At 45.1% G+C, this 25,631-nt stretch overlaps 1 protein-coding gene across 1 annotated transcript in view; it reads left to right on the forward strand.

Annotated features, from left to right (window-relative positions):
• Positions 1-23,300, forward strand: part of Usp46 (ubiquitin specific peptidase 46) — a 74,339-nt gene extending 51,039 nt beyond the window's left edge. The window contains exons 5-9 of the mRNA XM_038341749.1: positions 1,381-1,457; positions 11,484-11,567; positions 13,664-13,861; positions 19,205-19,283; positions 19,815-23,300. Of these exons, the coding sequence (XP_038197677.1) occupies positions 1,381-1,457; positions 11,484-11,567; positions 13,664-13,861; positions 19,205-19,283; positions 19,815-19,916 (540 nt within the window). The 3' untranslated portion in view covers positions 19,917-23,300. The remainder of the gene's footprint in view (positions 1-1,380; positions 1,458-11,483; positions 11,568-13,663; positions 13,862-19,204; positions 19,284-19,814) is intronic.
• The last annotated feature ends 2,331 nt before the right edge of the window (positions 23,301-25,631 follow it).

Here is a 25,631-nt window from a genome sequence, read left to right on the forward strand (position 1 = left end):
CAAACCATTTCTAGCTTCATGAGCATTGTAGGCCATTAACCATCTTTACCTCTCCTCCATTTACTGGATGCTTTCCCCCTGCTTTTTTTTTTTTCTTTTTCTTTTTTTCTTTTTGAGACACGGTTTCACTTTGCATTAGCTCTGGCTGTCCTGAACTCACTGTGTGGAACAGCCTGGCCTCAAACTCTGAACTCTGCCTGTCTCTGCCTCCTAAATGGTGGTATTAAAGGCATGTGCCACTACACCCAGATTTTTGTTGTTGTTGCTAAAGATTAGGATTCCATGTAACCCTGGCCAGCCTGCAACTTGCTATGTCGATTCAAACTCACAGGGATCCACCTGCCTCTGCCTCCCAAGTCCTGGGATACGAATGTTCCACTAACCAGCCCTGAACACTTACTTGTTAAAGCTCTTATGTATATTGTCTTACAATAATCTTAGGAGGTGCTGTTCCTCACCCAAGGATGGAACTGAGATACAGAGAGTCTAAGTAATGGTCTTAGTTCACCCACTTCATAGACAGTAGCGGCAGCCCCTGTTTTTCTGTTTACCTGTAATTGTATCAGAGAGTATGTCTGCAACTTTGAGTACTTCTCTAGGTCATTTTTTTTTCTAGAATCTGTGGTTACAGAGTAGTTCTTGCCCTTTTACATGAGTGTGTTCTTTATTTTCCCATGGCTGATGGAATACTTCAGCTTAGTTGCTCGGTCAGCTCTTTCCTCCCAGGCCACCGGCGTAACTGTAAAACCTCAGGGTTTGTTGAGTGGAATGGAAGTAGTCACTGGGTAAAGTCTGAGGAGCAAACAGGGCCCGTGAACTGGTTTGGCTGAGAGTGGCCTGTGTCGGGATGGGCTGTGTGACTAGCCCAGGCACGACAGCACAGGACTCTGCACATGGTGACCACATATGAAGGACAGCTTGATGGGAATTAGCGTGGCCATCTAGCTCCCTGGTCCCACAGGTCTTGACTGGGTACTGGGAGAAGGAAATGATGTCAAGGGACTGGACTTAGTGAAGGGTCACCGTTGGGGTGGAGGCTGCTTATCTCTTTTCCTCTCTCTGTCCCCCTCCTCTACCAGTATGGGCTCCATAGATGCTTGTCTAACGTTTATTGGTCAGAACAATGAGGAACATAGCTAGAGACAATGGGAAACCCTGCTGAGTTTTAGGTCCTAGGTTTTGAATCATTAGGAAATTATGAAGGGCTGAAGCTGAATTGGGAGTCTGGTTGGGGTGTTTTGAATAGCTCTGGTTTGGCACGGCCACATGTGACCTCCACTTCTGGCACATGTTGGGTTACCCATAAACACTCAAAGCTTTAGCTACTGTGTCTGCTGTGTATTTTGTACCTAATCTCCCCCCCCCGCTTTTTTTCTTCAGGTGAGTAGCAAAGATGAGGATTTTCTTGACCTCTCTGTTGACGTGGAGCAGAACACCTCCATCACCCACTGCTTGAGGTAACACTTGCATTCGGCTGGGGTTTGAGCCTTTGCCCTGGTTGGTAAACACATATGGAAAATCAAATCTCACATTTCTTCAAGATGTAATCTTGCTTTTAAACCAATATATTCTTATTATTTTATATTTCTTCTCCAAGGGATTAAAAATAAACACACGTGGTCTGGAGAGGAGTCTGATGGTGGAAAGGATCAGGTGGAAGGAATTAGTCACCGTAGTTAAAATGAAAACCGTGATCTTTGATACAGATATGTTTTAGCTCTGTGTGTGTGTGCGTGTGTGTGTCTGCATGCGTGTACGTATGTGCATCTGTCTGTCTGCCTCAAACATATACTTACATAATTAATAAATGATACAAATGCTGATCATTATTCATTTTCCGAGATAACCTCTTAAGTTAACACTTCTGTACTGTGAGAACTGGTGATGGAATTGCCTTTTCTGCAGTGTTTGTTGTGTGGAGACCGCTCGTTAGCATTGAGAGTCAGCAAAGAGTCAGAGTTTGACAATATGCACCTAGGACTGCTGTAGATAGAACATATTCACTTATGTATTGAAAATGTGTTCTGAGAGGCTGGAGGGATGGCTAAGGAGTTATGTGGTCAGGCTGTTCTCCCAGAGGACCTGAATTTAGTTCTCAGCACCCAAATCAGGCAGTTCCCAATTGCTTGTAAGTCCAGCTCTAGGGGGCTGCAATGCCTAAATCCTCCGTAAACACATCCAGGCACATACACACAGCTGAATAAATCTTTTGAAAGGAAGGAAAATGTGCTTAGAATTGTTGCAAAGACAAGATTCCCCATCCCCACTCCCTTTCATCAAGGAAACAGGTGCTTATTTTCCTAGGCCTGTCCTAGACACAGGCTACAGGAGTGAACGTCAGAATGTTCACGCCTTAAGGCCTGAGGACCTGGCTACTTTCGTCAAGTGGGACTACACCGATGACCCTCAGCGTGCTGAGGGAGAAGACTGCCCTACAGAGTGGCTGAGGCTGGAGGTGTAATGTAGACTGTGTGGTAGCGGTGGGCTTCTCCACATACAGATGACGGAAATGTGGGCATCTTATAGTAGTTATAACAAGGCTCTGTAAGTATCAAGAGACAGGAGCTTGCTGGGAGGGGGTTCTAGTTTCACCTGAATTTGGTAGGTTGTAAGACTTGGAAGCTGATAGCTTTTTCATTGGCTGGGGCCTGAACCCTGTCCAGTTCCCATTTCTTTCCTCTTCACTCTCAGCAAGAGCAAGCAAGGAGAGTTTGTAGGCTGGCCTTTCTCCAGCTTGGTTCTGTTAAGGGGCTGGGTTCTTAACATTCCTGTAAAACCAGACCATCTTTGGATCTCCCTAGAACTTTATAACTATAGTGAGTGGATGCCCGATGTTCTTGGCTGAAAAAAAAGAGAAAGTTGCCCCAGTTTGATCCTAGGGCAAAGGACATTACCCATCGCTCAGTAGAGATTTGGGTTTGAAGCAGTACTGCCGCTTTCTGTGCCTCGTGGGGAGTTCCTGGACTGTTTGAAGGCAGGTGGCAATAGTAGATGCAGCATTAAAGCGAGGCAGAGAAAGTACCGAGTGGTTAGTTCTGACTTTAGACGTGCTACAGAGGACTGAAACACAGGTTTCTGTTTCCATGGAGAAATGGGAGTATTGGTCCAGTTTCCCCAGAAAGCAGGGCAGAGGCGGTTGGAAGGGAGTGTAATCTCTTGTATCTCATTACTGTGATGAAATGGTTGGCCAATGAGAACCGAAGGGGAAAAAAGGATTGATTTGGGCTCACAGTTTGAGGGTACGGTCAGTCACAGAGGGGAGGGCGTGGTGACAAGATCATGGGGCAGCCGGTCACACGAGTCCACATATAAAAACAGGGATGAATGCTCACGTTCACCTCACCTTGTTCTTCTTTCTCTCTGGTTTTATTCAGTCCTAGACCCCAGTGCATGCAACGATGCCTGGGTCGTTTGCTCCCAGTTATCATCTCTGAAAATACCTCCACAGCTACCCCCAGAAGCATGTTTCCCAGATACCCCCCAATCCAGTCTAGTTGACAGTAGAGATTAGCCATCACGGCTCCCAAACTGGCCTTTTAGATCCATCAGATTCCTAACCGAGTGGACACTTCAGACCCGTATTCCTCATAAGTACTCCAGAACTTTATAGAGCCCCCAGATTAGATCTTGGCTGGCTCACCGATGCCCACCCTCATGTGTCATAAAAAGAAGTCTGCCAGCTGCTGCCCTTCACCGTCAAGAGCTCTGGGATGAGGCTGCAGCTTCTAACCCTTCTTTCAGAAGTACCAGAGACCCAGAGTGGAGAGCACCAGCACATCCATTAGCTGGTTTTTTTTTTTTTTTTTTTTGTTTATCTGCCAAATAAATCTTTGGATTAAGGTGGTTGTAGTGTGGCACACCTTTAATTCCAGCACTTGGGAAGTAGAGGCAGGCAACTTTTATGAATTCAAGGCCAGCCCGGTGTGTGTATGTGTGTGTGTGTGTGTGTGTGTGTGTGTGTGTATGTATGTATGTATGTTCCATAATAGCCAGGACTCAGATAAATGAATAAATAAATAAGTAATAAATAAAATCTTTGAATTGAGAGGACTGACAGTGGCATTGGCCTCCATGACTCTGGCATTGGCTTCCATGACTCAATTTGGACTGAATTAATTTTGTTTGTGTTTCAGTGAGGAGTTCTTTAGCATGCCCTGTGTTTATGATGTGATGCTTCTGTCTTTCACTTATTTTAATGACTGTTCAGGAGTCAAGCTGAAGTCTTGGGATCTGAACTAAGTGCCAGCCATCTCCTTCCAGAAGGAAGGGCTTTGGGCAACAGACTCCAGAGTGTGCTCACTGAACTTTTGTCCTAAAGAAATAGCATAAATAACAGTAACATCCAGAGAACAGACCGAGAGAAGCCACAAATCTACAGTGTTATCTGAGCCAAAAGCTCTGACTTCAGACCTCAGTACTGAGTCCTAGGCAGGGTGAGCAGCCCTGTGTGAGGAGTCTGAGAAAGGGTGAGCCCCTCCCCCACCCCTTCATAAAGCTCAGCCGTGCCTTCCGGCAAAGACTTAGACTGTGTTTGGTTTGTCCTGATTGTCCTTCCAAAGCCTTTCTAGAGTTTTGGCTCTTCCCCTTGAGTGCCTTTGCCTCTCCCTGCGGCTCTTCACAGAGCCTGGCCTTGCCTCTAAGAGCTCATGCCTAAAAGGACTTTCTTCGCTCTTCTTTGAAATTCTCTCTTGGCCAGAGGTCAGCCAGTGTCAGAGTGACCTTTGAATCCTCTGAGAGCTCGCTCCACGGGAAAACTGATCTTTAGGAATCCTGTTTCTACCTGTTTTAGAAACTCAGTTTATGTCCTGAGTGTATATACACTGTGATTCTTATTGCTTGTCGCGTGGATCTCTCTTCTACGAAGGTGACCTTCGTTTAGTGACAAATGAATTTTCCACGCTTGTGACATGCACAGATTTCTTTCTTTAATGAATTTTTTAGTGAGGGTACAAAGTAATGTATTCATTACGGCATTTTCAGACACTGTACTTTTGTTCTTATTTACTCCCCCCACCCCCACCCCACAACTACCCTTGCTGTCTCTCCTACTCTTTTCTTGGTTCCGGTACTCTTCTTTCTGCTGGTGGTCCTGCTTTGTGCCACATCTGTCTCATCGCTTTGTGTACTCCTGTACTCCTGCCTGCTTCCCTTCCCTTAGAGCTCCCTTCATAGGTCTGTATCTGTTTCCAAGTCACACACACACACACACACACACACACACACACACACACAGAGAGAGAGAGAGAGAGAGAGAGAGAGAGAGAGAGAGACAGAGAGAGAGAGACAGAGAGAGAGAGAGACAGAGAGAGATTCCATATATGGAAACTTATCTTTCTGAATCTGGTTTATTTTGATTAACATAATAATGTCCAGTGCCATTCATTTTCCTGTACATCATGATTTCATTCTTCCTTACGTCCGAGTAAAAGTCCGTTGTATATATGTATCACATTTTCTTTATCTGTTCATCTGTCGATAGACTTCTAGGATGGTTCTGCCTATTGTGAATCGGGTAGCAATCAGCATGGACATGCAAGCGTCTCTGTGGTGTTAGGCTGGTTCCGTGCACTGAGTAGCAATTGGCATGGATATACGCGTATCTCTGAGGTATACTGGCTCGAAAGTCCTTCAGGTATGAATCCAGTAGTGGCAAGCTGGGTCATTTAGTTTAGTTTGTTTGCTTTTGAGGAACCTCTATACTGATGTCCTCCTGTCCCTCTGTCTCTCCATTCGCCTTTCTTTCTATTTTCCTCTCTCTAACGTTCAAGTCAGTGGTTCTCAGGTTTTGGGTGTATAGCAGGCTCACCTGAGGAAATAGCAGAGAGAGAGGCATAGAGCACATTAAGAACTTCAGTGAGTCTGCGCTTCTGTCTCGAATGTATGTTCTGGTGATTCTGGTGCCGCCAACCTTGAGAAGCTCAGTTCCAACTCTTTGCTGAGATCAGTGGCCCGGCGGCACCATTGACACTGCAGGGGATGTCACTAGAAACGTGGTCTTTAGGATCAGAACCTGCATCCGTCTATCTGCTACCATCCAGGTGAACGATGCTGCTCTCCACCCTGGCAGCTCAGTGGGATTTCTGAGGTGGTGGAACAGTCTTGCCTGGGCTTTACCTGGAGGGATCTGATGGCCTTGACTGGCTTGGGAGTAGAAGGTGGAACTGAGTATTGGTTGAGATTGCCTTTAAAATATGGAACGCTTGGGGCTGGAGAGATGGTGCAGGGGTTAAGAGCACTGGCTGCCTTTCCAAAGGTCCTGAGTTCAATTTCTGGCAACTGAATGGTGGGTCCCAGCATCTGTAATGAGATATGGTGCCCCCTTCTGGCATGCGGGCATACATGCACGCATAAGAAATAAATCTTTAAACTATGGAGCAGTTGGGTTGGAGAGATGGTCAGCGGTGAAGAGCACTAGTTGCCCTTGCAGAGGACCTCAGTTCACTTCCCGGCTCTGGTTGGGCAGCTCATAACCACCGTTTACTCCAGTTCTAGGGGATCTGAAGCCTCTGGCCTCAGTGGCCAAACCTGCACTGGCCTGCACAAACCCACCCACCACCGTTTGCAAATGCAGACAAACAATTACAAACAAGACACAACTTCAAAAAGCAGAAACACAAAGTACTTTGAGGACAAAGCTGAGGTTCTGTGAAGCAGCCACAGGAAGTGGCAAGGCATTCAAAGCGCAACAACTTCCTGTTTCTTTGCTTTGCTTTTGACTTTGTTGTTGAGATTTCTCTCTGACCCTGCAATTTACTAATTCAGCTAAGCTGGCTTGCAGGGAGCTTCAAGGATCTGACTTTTAACTTCCCTCCCAAGCACTGCCACATGTTACAGATGTGTGCCTTCCCACCAGTGCTGGGGACTAAAGCTAAGTCCTCAAGCTTGCAAGACAGGCGGGCAGTTTAATAACTGAGCCATCTTCTTGGCCCCCAATGTCACATTTTCTGGTGCTTAGCTGGTGGGATAGGCGATCTAGATCCCTGAACAAAGCTTCCCGGCATTAGGGAGCACGGGTTACAGGTTACAGGTGTGTGCGCGCGCGCGCGCGCGCGCGCGCGTGTGTGTGTGTGTGTGTGTGTGTGTGTGTGCGCGCGCGCGCGCGTGCGCGTGCGCGTGTGTGTATACGCCTCACCGCTGGAGACACTGTGCACATCCTGGCCCTGTCATAACCCACTACCCCTTGCAGGTTATAGGCTATGACACCATTTACCCCAGTGTGCTTCTCCTGCAGTGTCATGGAGAGTATCCAAGGCATTGCCTAAGGATTTTCTCGAGGGTGCATGTGCGCTCCCACCCTAACCAAGAAGCTCTTTCTCTCCAATTGACACCCACTTGCAAAGGAAAAATTGCTTTTCTCCAATGGAGTCTCCCTGGATATACAAACTACACTTAAGGGTAGACAACACAGAATGACCAAGCTAACTCAATGGCATTTTTGTATGTTTTTTTTTTTTCTCTTGTTGCTTTGTTTGGGCAGGTTTATTTTTTATTTTTAATCTTACTGGTCTTTTGCTTCTATATTATGGTTTCTGAGTTTTTTGTTGCTTCTTTGAGTGTGTCTGTGTGTTGTATTTTTTTTCTTTTTTTAAAATTTTGGTTTGTTCGCTCATTTGCCTGTTTTCTAAGGAGAAAAGGAAGGTGTGGCCTTGGTTGAGTCTAGGAGGAGAAGGGGGGGAAACAAAAATAACACTGTTCAGTGCTGGGTCTATTTTATTGACTCGGTTATGATTTTAATTGAGGCTGGCGAGGTGGCTCAGTGGGTAAGGACGCTTGCTGCCAAACCTTGTGACCTGAGCTCAATCTCCAGGTCCCATGTGATGGAAGCTGAGACCCAGGTCCCATAAGTGTCCTCTGACCTCCACATCTGCATGTTCGCATGCATATATACACACATAATGAAAATCAAATGTAATAAAAAACTTTATTTTAAAACAAGTATCTTAATTGAAACTATTAAATGTCTGCACATTCCTTGGGCATGCTAGATGTCTGTAATATGGGACCACCTTCCCACCCATCCACTTACTCAGGCTGGGGATGTCTCTGTGAAGCTTTCAAATTTCTTTATAAAGGTATGCATTTCTTATTAGATTTGTTCCCATGGTGAATCTTAAAATAGTGTTTGATTGCCACTACGACCCTTTTTAAAGCAACACAGAGCACTCCATCCTTCCCCAGCCTTCTTCGTGCATCAGAAATTTATCCTGAGTTCTAGAAAGGTCTCTCCAATGCCTCCGGACTCCTTTAACTCGGCATTGGAAAACCTCCCCCAACCTTTCTTGCCTGCTTTATTATTATTTTGATCTTGTTGTGAGCATAGAGCCCCCTTAAGCATTTCAGGCTGGCCTTGAACCCTTGCCTCAGCCCCTAAGCCCTGCATTTACAGATGTGCAGCACAGATGTGCAGCATGCATTCTAAGAGCCACCAGGGTGACCTTGCAGGGCTGCTCTGCTTCCGCCACTGCTGGGCCAGCCCCTCGTGGCTACCTTCCCTGTCCATTTTTCAGGGTCACTGTCAAGACAGCAGTCGCGGTTCCTCTTGTGGCATTGTGCCTCTGACCAGTGGGGACTGGGGAGGGTGGTGGTCTTTTAAAACTGGGCCTTTAAATCAATACATTCGTCTAAATGCATGGGGCTAGAAGTGTTTCGGCTGTTGAGACCAGGGTTGCTCAGTCAGTGAGAGCTTCTGCTGTATTTTCTCCCATCTCCGCCTACAAAGCATGTTTAGTTTTTAGGATGGAAATGTGCTTGGTTTCTTGCTCTTTGCTGTGCTTTCTTTGATTGTTCCGATCAAGGGAACACTCCCAAGCAAAATTTCCACAGCGGTTACCCGATGAGGTCCTCATTTAGCTGTGTTTGAGTCTGATTGCTCTCTAAGGACTTGGAATCTGGCGGTTCGTCCTGATTGCCTGTCAAGGATTTCCTTACCTCCCAACTTTTTCCAAGCCTTTATCTGTAGTGCTGTTGAAAGCAGCGGTCTCAGTGTGTGTCTGTCCTGTGCTGAGGCCTGTTTGTGAGCCACTGAGCTGTGGGGGCCGTGCGGCTTCTGAGTAATACCTGAGGCTGCGCTGTGGCCCTCGCACACACCCACGTGTTGGGCCTTACATCTGTGTCTCCCTGACACGCCTCCTCCTGTGACAACCTGACTTGGACAATTCCTCTTAGAGAAATACCTGAATTATTCCAGTACACATTTGTTTTCTCTCTGCTTTCCCCCCTGGACTTTATTCTTCTGTTTTTGTTCATTCATTCATTCATTCATTCATTCATTCATCAGGATCAGGCTGGATATGTACCAGAGAACAAAACAGACAAGATCTCTCTCTGCTCTTTTAAGAGCGCTCACTATGTAATACCGAGGCTCAGAGTTTAGGGTCCAGCATCCAGGTAATAAAACCCTCATCTTGTGCATGCAGGTAATCACAGTTCTGAGGTGTATGGAGGCAGGGTGATGGCTGGATCTTAGGGCCAGACGAGAAAACATGAGCCTTGGGTTTGGGTAGAGAACCTACCTCAAAGGGATTTGAGGAGAGCAAGGCATCCAATGCCCTCTTCTGGCCTCTGTGCGGTATGTACATGTGTGCGCACACACCTTTAAAAACAAAACAAGTAAACGAAAGAAAGCCAACCACAGTGGGATCCGAGCCTGGCGGGGTTCCTTAAATGATCAGGGAAATCCAGTGTGGAGAAGGGGTGGTTCACTGAGTTCTGAATAGTTAGCCTTCCCAGCCATGGAGGCCTCTGGAAAGCACTCTCATTGCTGAGGGCACCCCAAGGCCCAGATGGCGCAGGTGGCCCAGGTGGCTGGATCAGGAAGAGGCAGAGTAGAGCAGGAGTCAGGGCCTGATGGCCAGGGCCTGTGGTGTGGGAGTTGGACTGCAGGAGGAAACTTTAGGAGAGGGGTCTCAGCAGGGGATCACCTCTAGTGGTGCTGACTAAGCTACACTTACTTGCAAATTTGCACTGTCTCTGAGTAGAGATATTCTCCAAATCCCCAGGACCTAGCAGCTCTCTGGAAATTTAGCAAATGGGTAATGACTTCCTTTTGATGTGTACTGTGTAAATGACAGATCATTAACACCAATTTCTGTTTAATAAAACCGGATCATTCTGCTTCTGGGAGACTGTGTGAAGAAGGACGTGTCAACAGGCATTTTCAAAACTGCAGGGTAGTAGTACATTCTAGATATTGTTTTTAGCCTTTTGAAGCCGGCCACAGAAATGCAGAGTTGATCCAGAAAAGAATGTAAAAGGCTGTGGCATTTAGAAACTGAAAACTCTTAGAAGCAGGCAGAACCTGCTTCTGCCTGATGAGATTATACCCAGACAGCTACAGTGGCCTTTGTTTTTAAAAGGCAGTTGACTGAAGTGCTTCTCCTGGGGCGTGGGTGGGTGGAAAGTCTCTGCTGTGTGTGTGTGTGTGTATGTGTGTGTGTGTGTGTGTGTGAGAGAGAGAGAGAGAGAGAGAGAGAGAGAGAAAGAGAGAGAGAAAGAGAGAGAATGTATGTGAGTGTATGTGAGAGTGTGTGCGAGTGTGTTTGAGAGAGTGTATGTGTGTGTGTGAGAGTGTGAAAGTGAGTGTGTATGTGTGTGTGTGTGTGAGAGAGAGAGAGAGAAAGAGAGAGAGAGAGAGAGAGAGAGAGAGAGAGAGAGAGAGAGAGAGAGAGAGAGGTAGCCTACACTGACCTCAGACTCTCTAGGTGGTGGGTGACCTGGAACCCCGAACCCCTGCTCCTTCTGCTTCTCCCTCCTTTACAGGCGCGCAGCACCACCCCTGGGTTACACAGCTCTACTGGTGGAACCCAGGGCCGCGGGCGTGTGCTAGACAGGTATTCCACCACCTACGCTAAACCCCCAGACTCTTCTTAGGGTTTTCTTAGCTGGATAGAAGGGCAGTTGTGGATAGTTAGTTCTGATCTTTGAGACATGGAACCGCTGAGATGTCATTTTTACTGAACATAGAAATGTCACTTTGGATTTTATGGTTTCCTTTTGGGGACCTCATGATGTAAGAGTAGGCTTTTGCTGTAGATGGTATTTTTCTGCCTTCAAGTATTGTTATTATTACTGAACATTGACTTTTCCCCTCCTGAGTCTGTTAGAAACTCTAGTGTGTATCTGTCCCGGTCCCCTTAAATACAATTTTGTTTGGTTTTGTTTGGGAACAGGGCTTGCTTTTGAACTCACAGTGGAGCTTAGGCTGGCTTCAAATGCCCCATCCTCCTACCTTTAGTCTCTGGAGTACTGGGATTAGAGGTGTGTGCCAACATGCCTGGCTTACATCAAGCTGCATTTCCAAACCGCTCATGGCGAAGCGATAGCCCAGGCCTGTAGACACGTCCCAGCCTTAAGAAAGCTCTTTTGTGATTATTGTTTTCCCCACGTTCACTTGGAAATTACCCTTCAGGTAATAGGGGGCTTTCAATGTGGGGCATTAAGTGTGTCTGGACTTTTTTAAAAGGTGAAAATATTTTTCTCTACAGAGACTTCAGCAACACAGAAACGCTGTGTAGCGAACAAAAATATTATTGTGAGACATGTTGCAGCAAACAGGAGGCTCAGAAGAGGTGTGTGAGGGGCCAAGTGGGGGTGGGAGAGTGGGAGGGTGGGGAGGAAGGGAGGGGTAGGAGGTCCGTGGCTCCTGTCAGAAGGGATCTCAGCTTCATAGGGTCTGGGAGTCAGTAACCTTCCTCATCAAGAAAACCTGGATGGGAACGCTGTCCTGGGAGTGCTGCTGTTTGTTAGTTTGCTCCTTCTTCTAATCCTTAACAAATACCAAGTGTGCCCGATCCCATACTGGTAAGCAAGTGGGGATCGGATACACTCACTGCCCCCTTGGGATTAAAGATAAACTATACAGGGTACTTTTCATTGTGCCAGGCACACAATACAGGCAACATTGTTGCTTTTGGCTGTAGACCTTGGCCCTCTTCTTTACATCCAGAGATTTAAAAAGTATATGTTGTTTAATAAAAAGCTCTGAGGCAACTACCCACTAGTAGGAGGAACAGGGATACACAAAAAACCCCAGTGCTGAAAAACCAAAGCAAGCAAAAAAAACAAAAACCAAAATGAAACAAAACGATCCCATCTTTTCTTGCCAGTACCTACCAGTTACAACTCTTGAATGTTCTGAACTAACTAGCTGTTCCCTAGCCTCAGAAAGTTTAATCTTCTTGTGAATTCCTACTTGGGATAAGTTTATCTTGTTTGTTTTGGAGATTTCAAGGTAGTTTATAGATACTCAGTGGTGCCCTCTAAAACGGAGGCTCTAGACCTGAACTTGATGATTTTTCTGCCTTGCCTCTCTCACCTTCTACCCTACCCACGCATATCTTCCTTCAAGGCCAACCCCTGTAGTAGGCAGCAGATACTGTCTGTTAGTGGACATTGACTCTGCTCCCATCCTGAGGTGCTCACTCTCTCTGCCTCAGGCAGCCTGGGTCTACCTGTATGGCATGAAGGTATTTTCTGTTCAACGGGGAGATTTCATGTATTAAAATGACATATGTTCGTGTGAAATGTGGAGGTTTCATATAATTACTATTTATCTACTGACTTGTTTTGATGAAGCAGGGTCAGGCTGGTCTTAGAACTTACTCTCTTCCTGTCTCCACCTCCTTCCAAGCATTGGGATTATAAGGCATGTACCATCATGCCTGGCCCTAGAGATGTTTGGATTTTGTTTATTTTTGTGAAGAGGGCTTTTTGCCTTAGTAGATACCTCAAGAAATAATCTCTTGGAATCGGTTCCTTTTGAACAATACATACTAAAATGTGCACAGGTCCAGCGATGTTTGTGCTAATTCAACACATTGACCAGTGTGGGTAGGGTTAGGGTTGGGTGAGGAGAACAGGGTGCTTTTCACGCTAGTTATGTTATCTACATGAGCTGTTACTGTATGATAGTTTGCCCAGGAATGTTAATTAATGGTCAGATAGTGTGTGTGTGTGGGGGGGGGGGTTGTTTATGTAAGGTTGGGACCAGAACTATTCCTCCAGGGCAGTATTGCTCAAAACCTTCAATGCACTATTCTGTGTGGAGGCTTCCGAATGGGAGGAAACCTTGTTCAAACTTGACCATAGCCCCCACCCTCCAATTACTAATTGAGTTACTAATGTAACCAGGACCTTGGAGTTTAGTTTGTGAAAATAGCCCTAAAGTCACCTGTAAACTCTGTAAACACTGACGGTGGGAACCCTAGCACAAAAATTACAAGAGTGAGGAGTGGGCAGGAGCCTGGCACTTCGTGGTGTTTGATGCCCAGTTATGTGCCAGAAGCTTTCTTCTGCTGGTCTTTAGCGCCTAAAGTTCTGTCTGGATCATTTTGCCTGGTTCTTTTTCCAGCTCCCTTTTCTTCATTTCTCAGCCCTCCTATCCAGAGGATACTAGGGAGTAGACTGTCTACATGCATCCATTCTGTAGGCAGAGGCAAAGCAATAGAACATCTGCTGTGACCGCATGGAGATGCAGTCATGCTTTGCTTGGGTTAGCCAAGGTTGCAGGGTGTGCTAGTCTCTGTAGACAAGCACACCTTTCTGCTTGTGAGAAGTCTGGATACTTGCGGGGCCCCTCCCTGCTCTTGTTTGTGTAAGCAATAGTGTGTTTCCTTCCTCTACTGGGCATTGGCCACAAATGGTTTTCTGTTCCATGCTCTCTTAGGATGAGGGTAAAAAAGCTGCCCATGATTTTGGCCCTGCACCTGAAGAGGTTCAAGTACATGGAACAGCTGCACAGGTACACCAAGCTGTCTTACCGGGTGGTCTTCCCTCTGGAGCTCCGGCTCTTCAACACCTCCAGCGATGCTGTGAACCTGGACCGCATGTATGACCTGGTCGCTGTCGTTGTTCACTGTGGAAGGTAAAGTGCACTGGGGGACATGTTTCTGTCATAAATATAGGGTCCGTCCCTTCATCAAGATAGACCCAGATATGCCCTTACAGGACTGAAGGGGCGTGGTTGATCAGCAGTTATGATTAACCAAACTAGCTTTAATATATAATATTTAGCTTTAATAAAGGAAAGAAAAGGGAACTTACAAATCCAAGGTTTCAGCAAGAAGCGCAGGAAAACAAAGAGAGGGCGGGCGGCAGGCCTGCAAGATTTTGTGAGTAAATATTAGCCTAAGGGGGATACGCCTTACAAACAAGGTGATTGGCTGGGCTTCCCCTTCATCTCCCCCTTTTGTCTAAATAAGACAGAACCAAACCAAATACAACTATATACAATAGGAATAAATAATAAATATAAAATTACAAACAACAAACAATATTAAGCAAGAAACATATAACAAAAGTTTTACTAAGCATTCTATTTTCAAGGAGTGTAAATAATGTAGAGGGTAACTACAATTATCTAACCTTCAACCCCATCAAAGATCTGAGAAGGGAAGTAATATTACTTAAGCAACCAGGAAGTACAAACGAGAAACTTCCAAAATGTGCAACAAATGACTGAGACAACTGACTACCTGGGCAGTCACCCAAAGTTTTGTTTTGCAATGTTGAGGCAACCAGCTTTGGCTAAGGCCTAACACAACTGACATAACATTTTTCAAAGGCAAGGAACTTTTTGTAGAACTATCCTACCCTGTCTTGACAAGATAAGACAATCCTGTTTTATCCACTTATGGATATTCTGTATCTTTGTCAGTAGTTGAGGTATGGGCTTTTCTTTGCCCAAAGGCCAGTTCTGCTAAGAAGAAGACAAGCTCCCAGTGGAGTGTCTTTGGTGCTCAACGTTCTCTCGGGAGTAGAGCGGTGTTGCCAGGAGTGATTGTGTCTCATAAGTACAAAACTCTAGGTTAGATTAAAGGCCATTTTCTACAGCTCTTCAAAGAGGTCAAAGATTTATACTATCTATACTAAATATAATTTCTATGTATCTAAAAAACCTGAATATCCTAAATATAAATATGACAAACATATATGACTATTGATATATAATTCTCGATGCCTATCTAACTTGGAGACTAAGAGAATAAACGACTGTGCAATAAATGAGGACAATGATCTCCAAATGTAAGCAATGTCATTACATAAATAATATCAGAGGTAGAAATGTACATTGCAATATGGTAAATATCTCAATATAACAACTGTTTTAAACAGAGGTAGAAGCATACTCTCATAAAATAAATAGAGGTAGAAGCATACACATGCCTTACAAACAAGGTGATTGGCTGGGCTTCCCCTTCACAGGACTGAAGTAGTCCTTCTGGAAATGCCACACAAATTCATATTGATCACCCCCAAAATATGCAGAAATGCTTAATCTGGAGGTGTATCCTAAGATATACAATGTTACCTGACTTCACCATGTGGTTGTCATCAAGGGTACTTAACACTAAGACTAGGTGATGTAATATTGTAGTACTGCTGACCCATGGGCGATGTCATTAAGAAAAGAACATGTCCGTATGGAGCACATGCCTGTTCACAGTCAGACCTGTAAATGCACATGAAATAACATGAGAACAGTGATAATCCAAATCTTCTATCTTTATGGGAAGTGATTTCATCTCCTTTGCATAGAAATGACACAGGTGATGGGTTTAAAGTAACATGGAAAAATAAATGCTTATGCTGTGATTTTATTTGTGTATTTTAAGGATTTATTTTTATTTTAATTGTGTATAGGTGTGTGTCTGCATGTGGGTGTGTGCGTGTGAGTACAGGTGACTGAGGGACCACAGGTGGTGGTTCCAGCTGTGTGCGTGTGAGTACAGGTGACTGAGGGACCACAGGTGGTGGTTCCAGCTGTCTGCGTGTGAGTACAGGTGACTGAGGGACCACAGGTGGTGGTTCCAGCTGGAGTTACAGATGTCTGTAAGTCACTTCCCGTGGGTGCTGGGAACCGAACTTGGGTTCTCTTGACTTCTGAGCCAGCTCAGGTACCACCCCTGATTTTATGTTTTACAAAGCTACGTGTAGGTGTTAGCAAGATGACTCCGCAGTTAAATGAGTGTGCTGCTTTCCCAGACCTGCGCTTAATTTCAACACCAGTGTCCAGTGGCTCATAACCCCCTGAAGCTTCAACTCCAGAAGAGCTAACGCTTTTCTGGCCTCGGCCCCAGGCACACAGACACATATAATTTAAGATTAAATATAGAAAACCACACATGCATAATATATGCTCATGTGTATATATAAAAATCACAATCTGAAACATATTTTAATATGTATGAATCAAACCTGGAAGCAATAGATTAGATGTAATAATTTTTTGGCATTTTGATTAATCAGAAATCTGTTTTAAAAATGTTTTTATGAAACTTTCAGCATGTTCCCAATTCTATTAAAAAAAAACACACAACCTTTTTAAAAAGAAAGATCACAGTATTTAATGTGTGTGCGCACCTTAACCTGAGAGTAGATGTTCAAAGTCAGCCTGTGGGAGCTGGCTCTCTCCATCTGCCGAGTGTATCCTGGGGAATTGAACTCAAGTCATCAGGCAAGTCTACCTGCTGGGATTTCTCCATGTTCTACAGTAGGATTTACAGGAGACAGAGAAAGGAAGCCTCCAGGTCTGACAAAGCAAAGGGCTTTCCTGAACGTTCTTTGCATATTTTAAAAAAAATCCTTTTAAACCATGGGAAAAATATTGAAAATTCACCTGCTTCTGTCCGTTCTTCCTCTGGTTGGGGTGGCTAAGTAGGTGCTCGTTCTCTCTTGGGAAGGGGACAGGGTCCCCGTGGGCATGGGTTTTGGCTCGCAGGACATCATATTGCAATTGTCTTTTCCTCTCTGCCTGGTTTGGAGACTGTGGATATACCTCAGGTGCCACTGTCTCCATGTCAGGAATGGACTGCTGAATATCTCACCCAGCCATGGGGAGGATGGCATCAGATACGACTTCACACCTGACACTCCCCATATCCTGTCCTGAGCATGCTACTTCAGGTTGCTAGACGTTTACTTCTCAGGAAGTTAGCTTTATTTAGTGGCTAGTTGTGCTTCACTGAACGGTTCCAGTGGTTGTTTGTCTCAAGAACATAGGGCTCCAGTGATCAGTACCAGGTCGTGAGCACAGGGGGCCCCACAGTGCAGTGGAGAAGAAGAGATCTTGGGCAGGTAAAGCTGGGGGATTGGTGAGCATCATGGGTGGGGACGAGAGAATGGACAAGCAAGAAGTTCAGGGAGGTTAGGCAAGGAGGAAGTGGGGGTACTGATGGGCAGGGTGCTTGAACACTTTAGTTTAGCTTTCAGGGCCCAATTCTATTCTTGGGAAGACCATCGAGGGCAAGGCAGATCCCTGGGAAGGCCGGACTCTGGACTCATCAGTTTCTGAAGGTGCGTGGTTGATCGGCAGTTATGATTCATCAGACTAGCTTTAATATATATAATTCAGTTTTAATAAAGGAAAGGAAAGGGAACTTACAAATCCAAGGTTCCAGCGAGGAGCACAGGAAAACAAAGAGCAGGCGGGCCACAGGCCCGCAAGATTTTATAAGTCAATATTAGCCTAAGGGGGACACGCCTTTAGCCAAAGGAAGACACGCCTTACAAAACAAAGTTTTTGGCTAGGCTTCCCCTTCAAGTTTCTTTAATGGGGATACAAGGTCTCAGCATCCCTGGCCACAAGGGACATAGAGAACTAATTCTCACTTGTTATTAACAGCTGTTTGCATCTCCCTATAGAGGAAGTCCATTCCTTTATATATGATGGTGCTGATGTGGGTAGGGAGTGGATGGCTTCTGGGGGGTCTGAACTCTTTATTTCCTGGGTTCTCTGTCAGGATCCGAACATACGACCATATCAAAACAGTGAACACAAAGCACAACATGGGTCTTGCCCTTACCAGGTTTAGAGTCTGGTGGGGAAGATGGGCACATGCACACACTGTGGCCTGCATCACCGAAGCTCAGCCTCTGCCAGGTAACTTAGGATGCTGATCCGTGCTCTGATACGGAAGCAGGAAGAGGAAGGAGAAGGGGATGAAGGATGCTGGTTCAAGGATGGTGGCCAGTGAAGGGCCGTGTGGGGAGGCTGAGTGGGTGGGATGGACCATGACGACACGTGTAGAAGAGGCCCTGTTCAGCCAGAGCTAAGACAGAGGCGGGGACCACGCACAAGCGGATGACAGGTGGTGGGGACAAGAGCTCAGCAGGCTGGAGCTCGGGAGACAGAAGTAGCTGGTGGGAGAGCCAGGGACCACTGAGCATCTGCAGCATCTTGTGTGTAGAGACCGTCAATGAGGGGTGGGGTGATGACTTACGCATAAAGTGTTCACCCCACGAGAATGAGGACCAGCATTCAGATCTCTGGAAATAAGGTAAAAGCCAAGTAGGTGTGGCAGCCTACCCATCATCCCAGGGTTTGGCAGCTAGAAACAGGGAATTCCCTGAGCAAGAGAGCTATCCAGAATGTTCAACTGATAAAGACACCATATCAACCTCTGGCTTACTACACACACACGTGCACCCATGTGCATACATGTCCCCCCACACACACATGGTAAGTGATGAGGGAAAAGAGTTCAGTTTTTCAACTTTAGTAACATGTACATTAAAAAGCAATTCTAGATTTAGGATTAAAGCCTCCCTTTTGTATAAGTCTAATGCAACTATGCAGTTACTTCCTCCCATTGCTTTCTCAGACTGCATAGTATATAGAGCCGCGCATCTTAGCGTATGCAGTCATGCATCGTAACGTACTTCTGAAGCGTAAAGCAGTGCCTCTCCCTGGCATCTCCCTGATGTGCTCAGGGCAGAGACAGAGCTCTTGGCTACTCTGATGTGGTGCAGGGAAGGTCTGTCCCTTTGACCCTCTCTCCGCTTTGTCCTTCCCAGCTCTTCTGCCTGGAACTCACAGAGATCTACCTACCTCTGCCTGGCGAGTGCTGGGATTAAAGGTGTGCCCCACCACTGCCTGGCAGTAATTCCTAATGTTAACTGCATTTGAATGCATGCTTTCCCCACTGGGCCTCTGCACTGTACCTCCCTTCCCCCCATGATCAGCATAGTCCCAGCGCCCAGCGCTCTGCAAAAATTGTACACTTAGACCAAAGCTAGTACACAGTTCTTTTAATTTGGAAGCGGCATATCTCTGTAGTGCCCAGGCTGGATTGGACCTCCTGCCTCCGTCTCCGGTTGCCAGTGTGCCTACTATACTTGATGACATTAGATTTTTGCTTTGATAATTGGAGCGTTATAAAGAAAGGACTATTTACCTGGTGACTTTGTCTCCTTCATTCTTTTCCAGTGGTCCAAACCGTGGACATTACATCACCATTGTGAAGAGCCATGGCTTCTGGCTGTTGTTCGACGACGACATTGTAGAGGTGGGTATGCAGGTTGCTCTGCCATGGGCACAGGGTAAAGAAGGGGTTTGGGGTGGGCAGCTGTTGTAAATGGTACCTAAAGTAATCCTACTTTTCATTAGTAAGGAAATATTTAGATCACAGCCGTGTACTTCGGGTATTTATTTGTTTTTCTTTTTTGTAAAGGAATATTATAAATTCTACCCTCAAGGTGGGATCTGTTTTAGTCCACTAGGGTAGCTGCTTTAGTAGAATAGACACCTAAGGGAATGAACTCTGATAAGAATGGAGGTTCTTCACAGACCCCTCAGATTACTATCTGAAAGACAGACTTCCTAAATCTCTGAAAGGACATCTATGTACAGTTACGGTTAGATGAAAGGGTTGTCTTTTTCCTCCAGCAGTTTGCATCTGTCAGATCTATAGAATTAACCATTTGCCCTCAAAGGTACCTAATTGCACTTTTATACTAACTCATATTTCTTACATTTTAGGTTTTGTTTGCCCAGGAGTCATAGGAAATAATTACAATATTTTTTTTCTTCATTGCAGAAAATAGATGCTCAAGCTATTGAAGAATTCTATGGTCTGACGTCAGATATATCAAAAAATTCAGAATCTGGATATATTTTATTCTATCAATCGAGAGAATAAGCTAGAGGAGCGTGGGACTAATTCCTGCGGGGAAACACTCAAAGCACTATAGCCTCGTTTCTCTGCGGACCTTCCTCTCCCCTGCCCCGCGGCCCACTAGCGTTATCACTGATGCCCACTGGTCTGGCAGTGTTAACCTTCCTTCCTTTGTGTTTTTACATGCAGCACTACTCCCGGGTTTGTTCTGGTCTGAGGCAGAGTGAACTGTAGTCAGTTTCCAGTCAGGTGTAGATGAATAACCGTTGCTGATTCGAAGACTGAGATGAATGAGTGTTATGCCGCTTGTCATGTCTGACTAAGCTAGAGTGACATCGTCTATAAATGTCACAGCCCATTTGGAGTGTTTGTTTGGCTTCCCGAATGGTTTCCGGGGGTCTTCTTCCCATGCATTCCTTTGACAGATCCCTGGAAACATTGCTACCCCTTGTTATCTTGCCTGCCTCCTCTAATGGCAGGGGATAGATGTGCACCCGTTAAGGCTGCAACCATAGCTTTAAATTTGTGCAAATGAAAATGTTTAAACGTGAGTGACATCGATGCCAGGATCATCCTCTGCCTTGGAACAGGGTGAAGCAAGGCTGTCGGCCGGCGTTTGCACCCAACTGTGCTTACCTAGCTGGTAGATCCCAGGGGCTACGACTACGAAGCTCAGGGCAGACAAAGCCAAGAGGAAGATGTTTTTGCGGATAGTGAGAAGTTACTTATCTCTCTACCAAAAGCCAAGTTTCTGGGAAGCAGTGCACTGCTGTCCCTTTTCAGTGACCGTTTCCTCCCGTCAGGTCCTGTGGTTGTGCTTTTCTCGGATCTGGCACTGTTAAGTTTTTTCAAGCAGTCTTTCCAGTCCTGCTGATGGGTTGCCATCAACGGTATCAAGGTTGAGGTACCAGTTGGCTGCCTCTGGCACATCTCTCTCGTTAGCCAGTTAATGCCAACGTTCTTCCTAGATGAGGAAGATGAATCAGAAACCCTGTTCACCTTGACAACCATCAGCAGATTGTACAGCTTCACTTTTTTTTTATTTAAAAAACAAAAACAAAAAACCATATTCAGTCTGTTTACGGGGGCACTGGTGAGTTCCGGGGCTAAAACAAAACTCTCCCTGGAAGGGAGTGCTGGAGTTAGTGGATTGTGAAATGGGTCACAGGAAGTGTTAGGGGGTGGGTGGAGGGATGAACAAGGTGGCAGCTGGTTCTCTGGCTCAGATTCCTAGAGTGCTTGACAAGACAGTTTCCTGGGACACCCTCGTGCCACTATTTTTCCCTTTTGTTATGTGTGTATTTATTAGAGCATTTGAATATTGGTACCTTTTATCAAAAGGGTTGAGTTGGTGTTTTACTGTTGAGTTCATCTTAGTTTTCCTACAATGAGTCATAGATCTTGGCCTCCTTTGGGACGTCGGCTGACTTCCATACACTAGAATATACTGTGAACCTGTTACGTTGTGACCTAATGCATCGGCGGATGAACATGCAAACTCTCGGCGTAATGTGAACCAAAACTGCAGTTGAAGAGGCCAGTGGCCATTGAGGATAGCACTTTATCTAGGTGAAAACTGGACTTCTTATGTGTGAAATATCTTGAACTGTTTAGGACTCAGAACTTAAGCATGCCGATCTTTTGTTTGATCATGCTTGAAGGGAGGTGTTTCAGCCTTCCCTGGAGAAGGCGGAACAGGGTCGTTTCATATTGTTGTTCTTTCGCAAGTGGTGAAAATGGGCCTTGCTTTGGTTAGAGGCAAATGCATATTTATAAATACTTTGTCTCCCCCCCCACCCCATGAAGCATATTTATTAATCACTTACCTTAGAGGTGGATTTTTATTGTTGAAGAGAGGACTCTCTAGATAGAAGTGATTGGTGGAGGGGAATGTTGGTCCCACATCCAGCCCATATATTTGACTGTGGCTTACACAGGTTAAGAAAATGATTATTGGTTTCTAATACATTTGGAACTGGTCATAGGACAAAAGCTATTAAAATTATCTTTGAAACAACTCTTGAAGCTAATTTATTAAACAAAAATGTTTCAATTGGAAGCCCAAATGCTATTATAAGGTTCAGCACATTTTTTCCTTTCTTTCTTTCTTTCTTTCTTTCTTTCTTTCTTTCTTTCTTTCTTTCTTTCCCTTCCTTCCTTCCTTCCTTCCTTCCTTCCTTCCTTCTTTCCTTCTTTCCTTCTTTCTTTTTTTGGTGAACACATATAGCTTTCCCCAGTAATGTAACCAAAGTCATTGCTTTTAAAAAAGAAAGAGTAGGTTAAAATTCAGTATTAATTAAGAGGTTCTTGGAATAGAAAGAGATACGCATGGAGACTATTACACTAACCTTCAGCTGGTTGCGGTACAGGGCTAAAAGATTGGAGAAGGACCAAATACAAATCTCCATCAACATGCCATCGGTTTTTAAAACGTAGGACTATCTGGTAATTATTTACCTCTTTCTCAATAAAGAAAACAAACTCAAGGCAGCTCTGTTCCACCCCCCCCCCCCCATCATTTTTCTTTTCATCGAAAAATCATGTTCTAACTTGCCGTCCCTGGTTCTCAGCATAAAGCAGGGAATGACAGTGGCGGCAGAGCACGTGAGACCACTCCAAGGTCACAGCGATAGCACAAGGACCCAGCAACAAGGACCCCTAGGTGGGGGTTTGTGTGTTCTTTCTCCAGCAGGAGAAGTAAGCCTGCTGTGTTTCTCTTAATTTCTGTAATTGCTGGGTATTTAAAAAGAAATTACAGTATGTTTAAAGAGACTTAAAAACTTTTTTAAAAAATGAAATGTTTGGTTTTTTTTTGGTTACTTGCTAGTTTAACATCTAGATTCTGGTACAGTATGCTAAAATCTTCCGTTTCAAAGCAGACTTTAGTAAAATGCTGACGCGTGTAGTGTGCTGTCCCATTGATGTGTTTTCTCCATTCCAAGCCATCATCAGGTAGACTGGCTTGAAGAGAGCCAGGAATAATACAATCAGGGTGTCAGTCTGAACAGGGAGCCACCCCCATGTGGCTTACAGTCCTGGTTATACTCTGGACTAACGGAAAACGACAGAAATGGTCCCTGTGCGTTTGTTTTCATGGGTACCCTTGATCTCATGGGCATGTCTAACTCGAAAGTGTGTTCTAACTGGCGATTAAGGCTTATTTTAGATACTGGAGAGTAGCTTTATTATGGATGGATTTTATCTTTTAAACATTTCATTTTGATCAATTTTGTATATTCATGTGTATTAAAAATATTGTGCACTAAATGTTTTCTCCTGGTTTGCTGTTACCTGGTCAAGGCATTGGCCAGCACCGTTGTGATTAGCTCATGCAAATGGCATGGGCCAGAGAAAATTATTGCCTATTTTTCTGCCTAATTAAATTTCTGTTTTCTAGTATTACATTAACTTATTTTTGGCTCCTATTTCTGTAACCAAAATAGTGACTGTATGTGTGTGGCATTCACTTGATTTTGTTGCTTTAAAAAAAAAAAGCTTGTAGTTTTTATTTAAAATAATTTGTATCTTTGGTTTTTTTTTTTTAATGTAACCAACTCAAGCACTTTAAGCAATGCTGTCTGTCTCGTGAGGTTTCATTCACTTCAACACTCTGCCTCTAGAAGTGTTTGTAAGAAAGATTAATAAACTAGGACCTATCTTTGTAGAGAACCACATCTAAGTACTACCACACATGTGACCTTCATGTTCTTGGCATCCCAAGTGAGCCAGTTGTGAGTTCCCCATGCAAGGAATCACTCTGAACTGAATTTGGAAAATGGGAAGGAGATGCTGCTTATTAGATCATGGAAAGGCAGCGGCTCAGTCGAGGCTGCTGAAACCCATGTCCTGGGCAGCATTCATTTCTTGTAACAGGAGCTAGCCACTGCTGTTGAAGAAACAGCACGCGGAGAAAGTCAGTGGCAGGAACGTGGGCGCCAGCTAGTTAAACTTCACGGTAAACTCCTCGAGCTTGATCTTGTTAGCTGTAACGTGCTATCCCTAAAATAAGGATGTGGCTCCCAGCTCTGGAGTTGTATCAGCGCTGGTTTCCAGCATCTGAACCTTCTGGCCTGATTTGTGGGGACCCTTACCTCAGAAATCTAAGCCGGTTGCAGCCTCTTCCTACTCACGTACATGAGTACAGATCATTTACTCTGCCCCGTGGTTGAGAGTAAAGCCCACGGTTGTCGCAATCTGGGCTTTTCTTCCCAGCTAGTGACTTCTATGGACATGTATGGACTGGAAATTGTGATCTGAGTCCGTGACTAGGTCTCAGTATGGAAAGACAACCCTACAGGCCAGGTCTGTGGGTAACTGTAAGTCTTGTTCCTGCATATTCAGTTGGGTTCATGCGCTCAAACCTGACTGGGCCAAGCAGGCTGTTTCCTTCCAGGACAGCCAGAGGAATGGAGACCTTGGGAATAAGATTTTCTTTCCTAGGCTTTGCTTCTGTCCTCTGTCAGATGGGCTTCAAGTGTTGGCCTGTGGCTACAAGCCACACAGGTAACTATTTCTGGAGAAATAGTTCATCCTGTGTTCTTTTGTTTTCATTGGTGCTTAAAACAGCTTTTAACAGGGCCAGAGAGGCGGCTCTGTTACAAGCACTGGCTGCTCTTGCAGAGGACTCACGTTTGGTTCCCAGCAACCACGTGGCTTCGAACCACCCACAGCTTCACTTCCAGGGGAGCCCAATGCATGTACACGGCGAATATGCCCACATCCAGACAAAACGCTCACACGCATGAAATAAACCTTAAGTAAACAAGCAGCCCACACCTCTGATAGGGAACCCCATTCCCAGGGCTTCACCCTTACATGATGTGAAAGACATTTGCAGAGTCATCTTTCTTGACGGTAAATTTTTGTTTCAGGGACAGTACTCAAAGCAAACTACCTACTTCCTAACAATACCCCAGGTGGAGGGATTCTTAACACTTGTGGAGCCATAGAAAGATGAGACAAATGGGGTCCCCCCCATTTCTTGTTTCTTGCCTCAGAAAAATTCTGTATGGAAAAAAATTTAAACTTTGAAATACCACACATGGGGCAGGCAGTGGCATTTGGCCCAGGCGTCCCTGTTCTCTTCCTTGGGGCCCACTGTCTCCTCGCTGCTTTTGGTATTGCCTTAGCTTTCTTTTTAGTTCCCGTTGCTGACAATAGCATTTCAAACAAAGTGAGAACCCATTATGCTTCACTAATGGAGTGGAGTATTTTGCCTTTTCATCTTCTGATGAAAGAGTCAACTTTCTGGTGGTTGGAGAGAAGGCCTAGTGGCTGAGAGCTTGTACTGCTTTCCCAGAGGACCTGAGTTCGGTTCCTGGCAACCATGCCTGTCAGCTCACATGTGCTTGCACCTCCGGCTTCAGGGACATCTGGTGCTTTTGACCCCAAGGGCATCCTCACCACACGTGTGCACATACACATGATTAAAAATAATTTTCTTTTTAAATCAGTCTTTTGAAAGTCCAGACGGTGGCTTTTGTGAACTGAATTCTTTTCTAAACAGCTTGTTGGCATTATTACCAAGTCATTAGCCTCTCTCCAGACCTATCAGAATGAATCAGGGCCTCAGAGTCTTGAAGCTATGTGATCAGTAGTTTTATTGGCTTTTACCCAGTGTTGGTATTTTTAGGTGCCCATCTGAAGTAAATTGCTTTGAACTACACATGAGGGACTTAAAAACGAAGACAAACTTCATTTTGGTGATGAGAGGCCAGGATCAGAAATGACGTGAGACCA

The sequence above is a fragment of the Arvicola amphibius genome, chromosome 1, assembly GCF_903992535.2.
Source record: "Arvicola amphibius chromosome 1, mArvAmp1.2, whole genome shotgun sequence".
NCBI lineage: Eukaryota > Metazoa > Chordata > Mammalia > Rodentia > Cricetidae > Arvicola > Arvicola amphibius.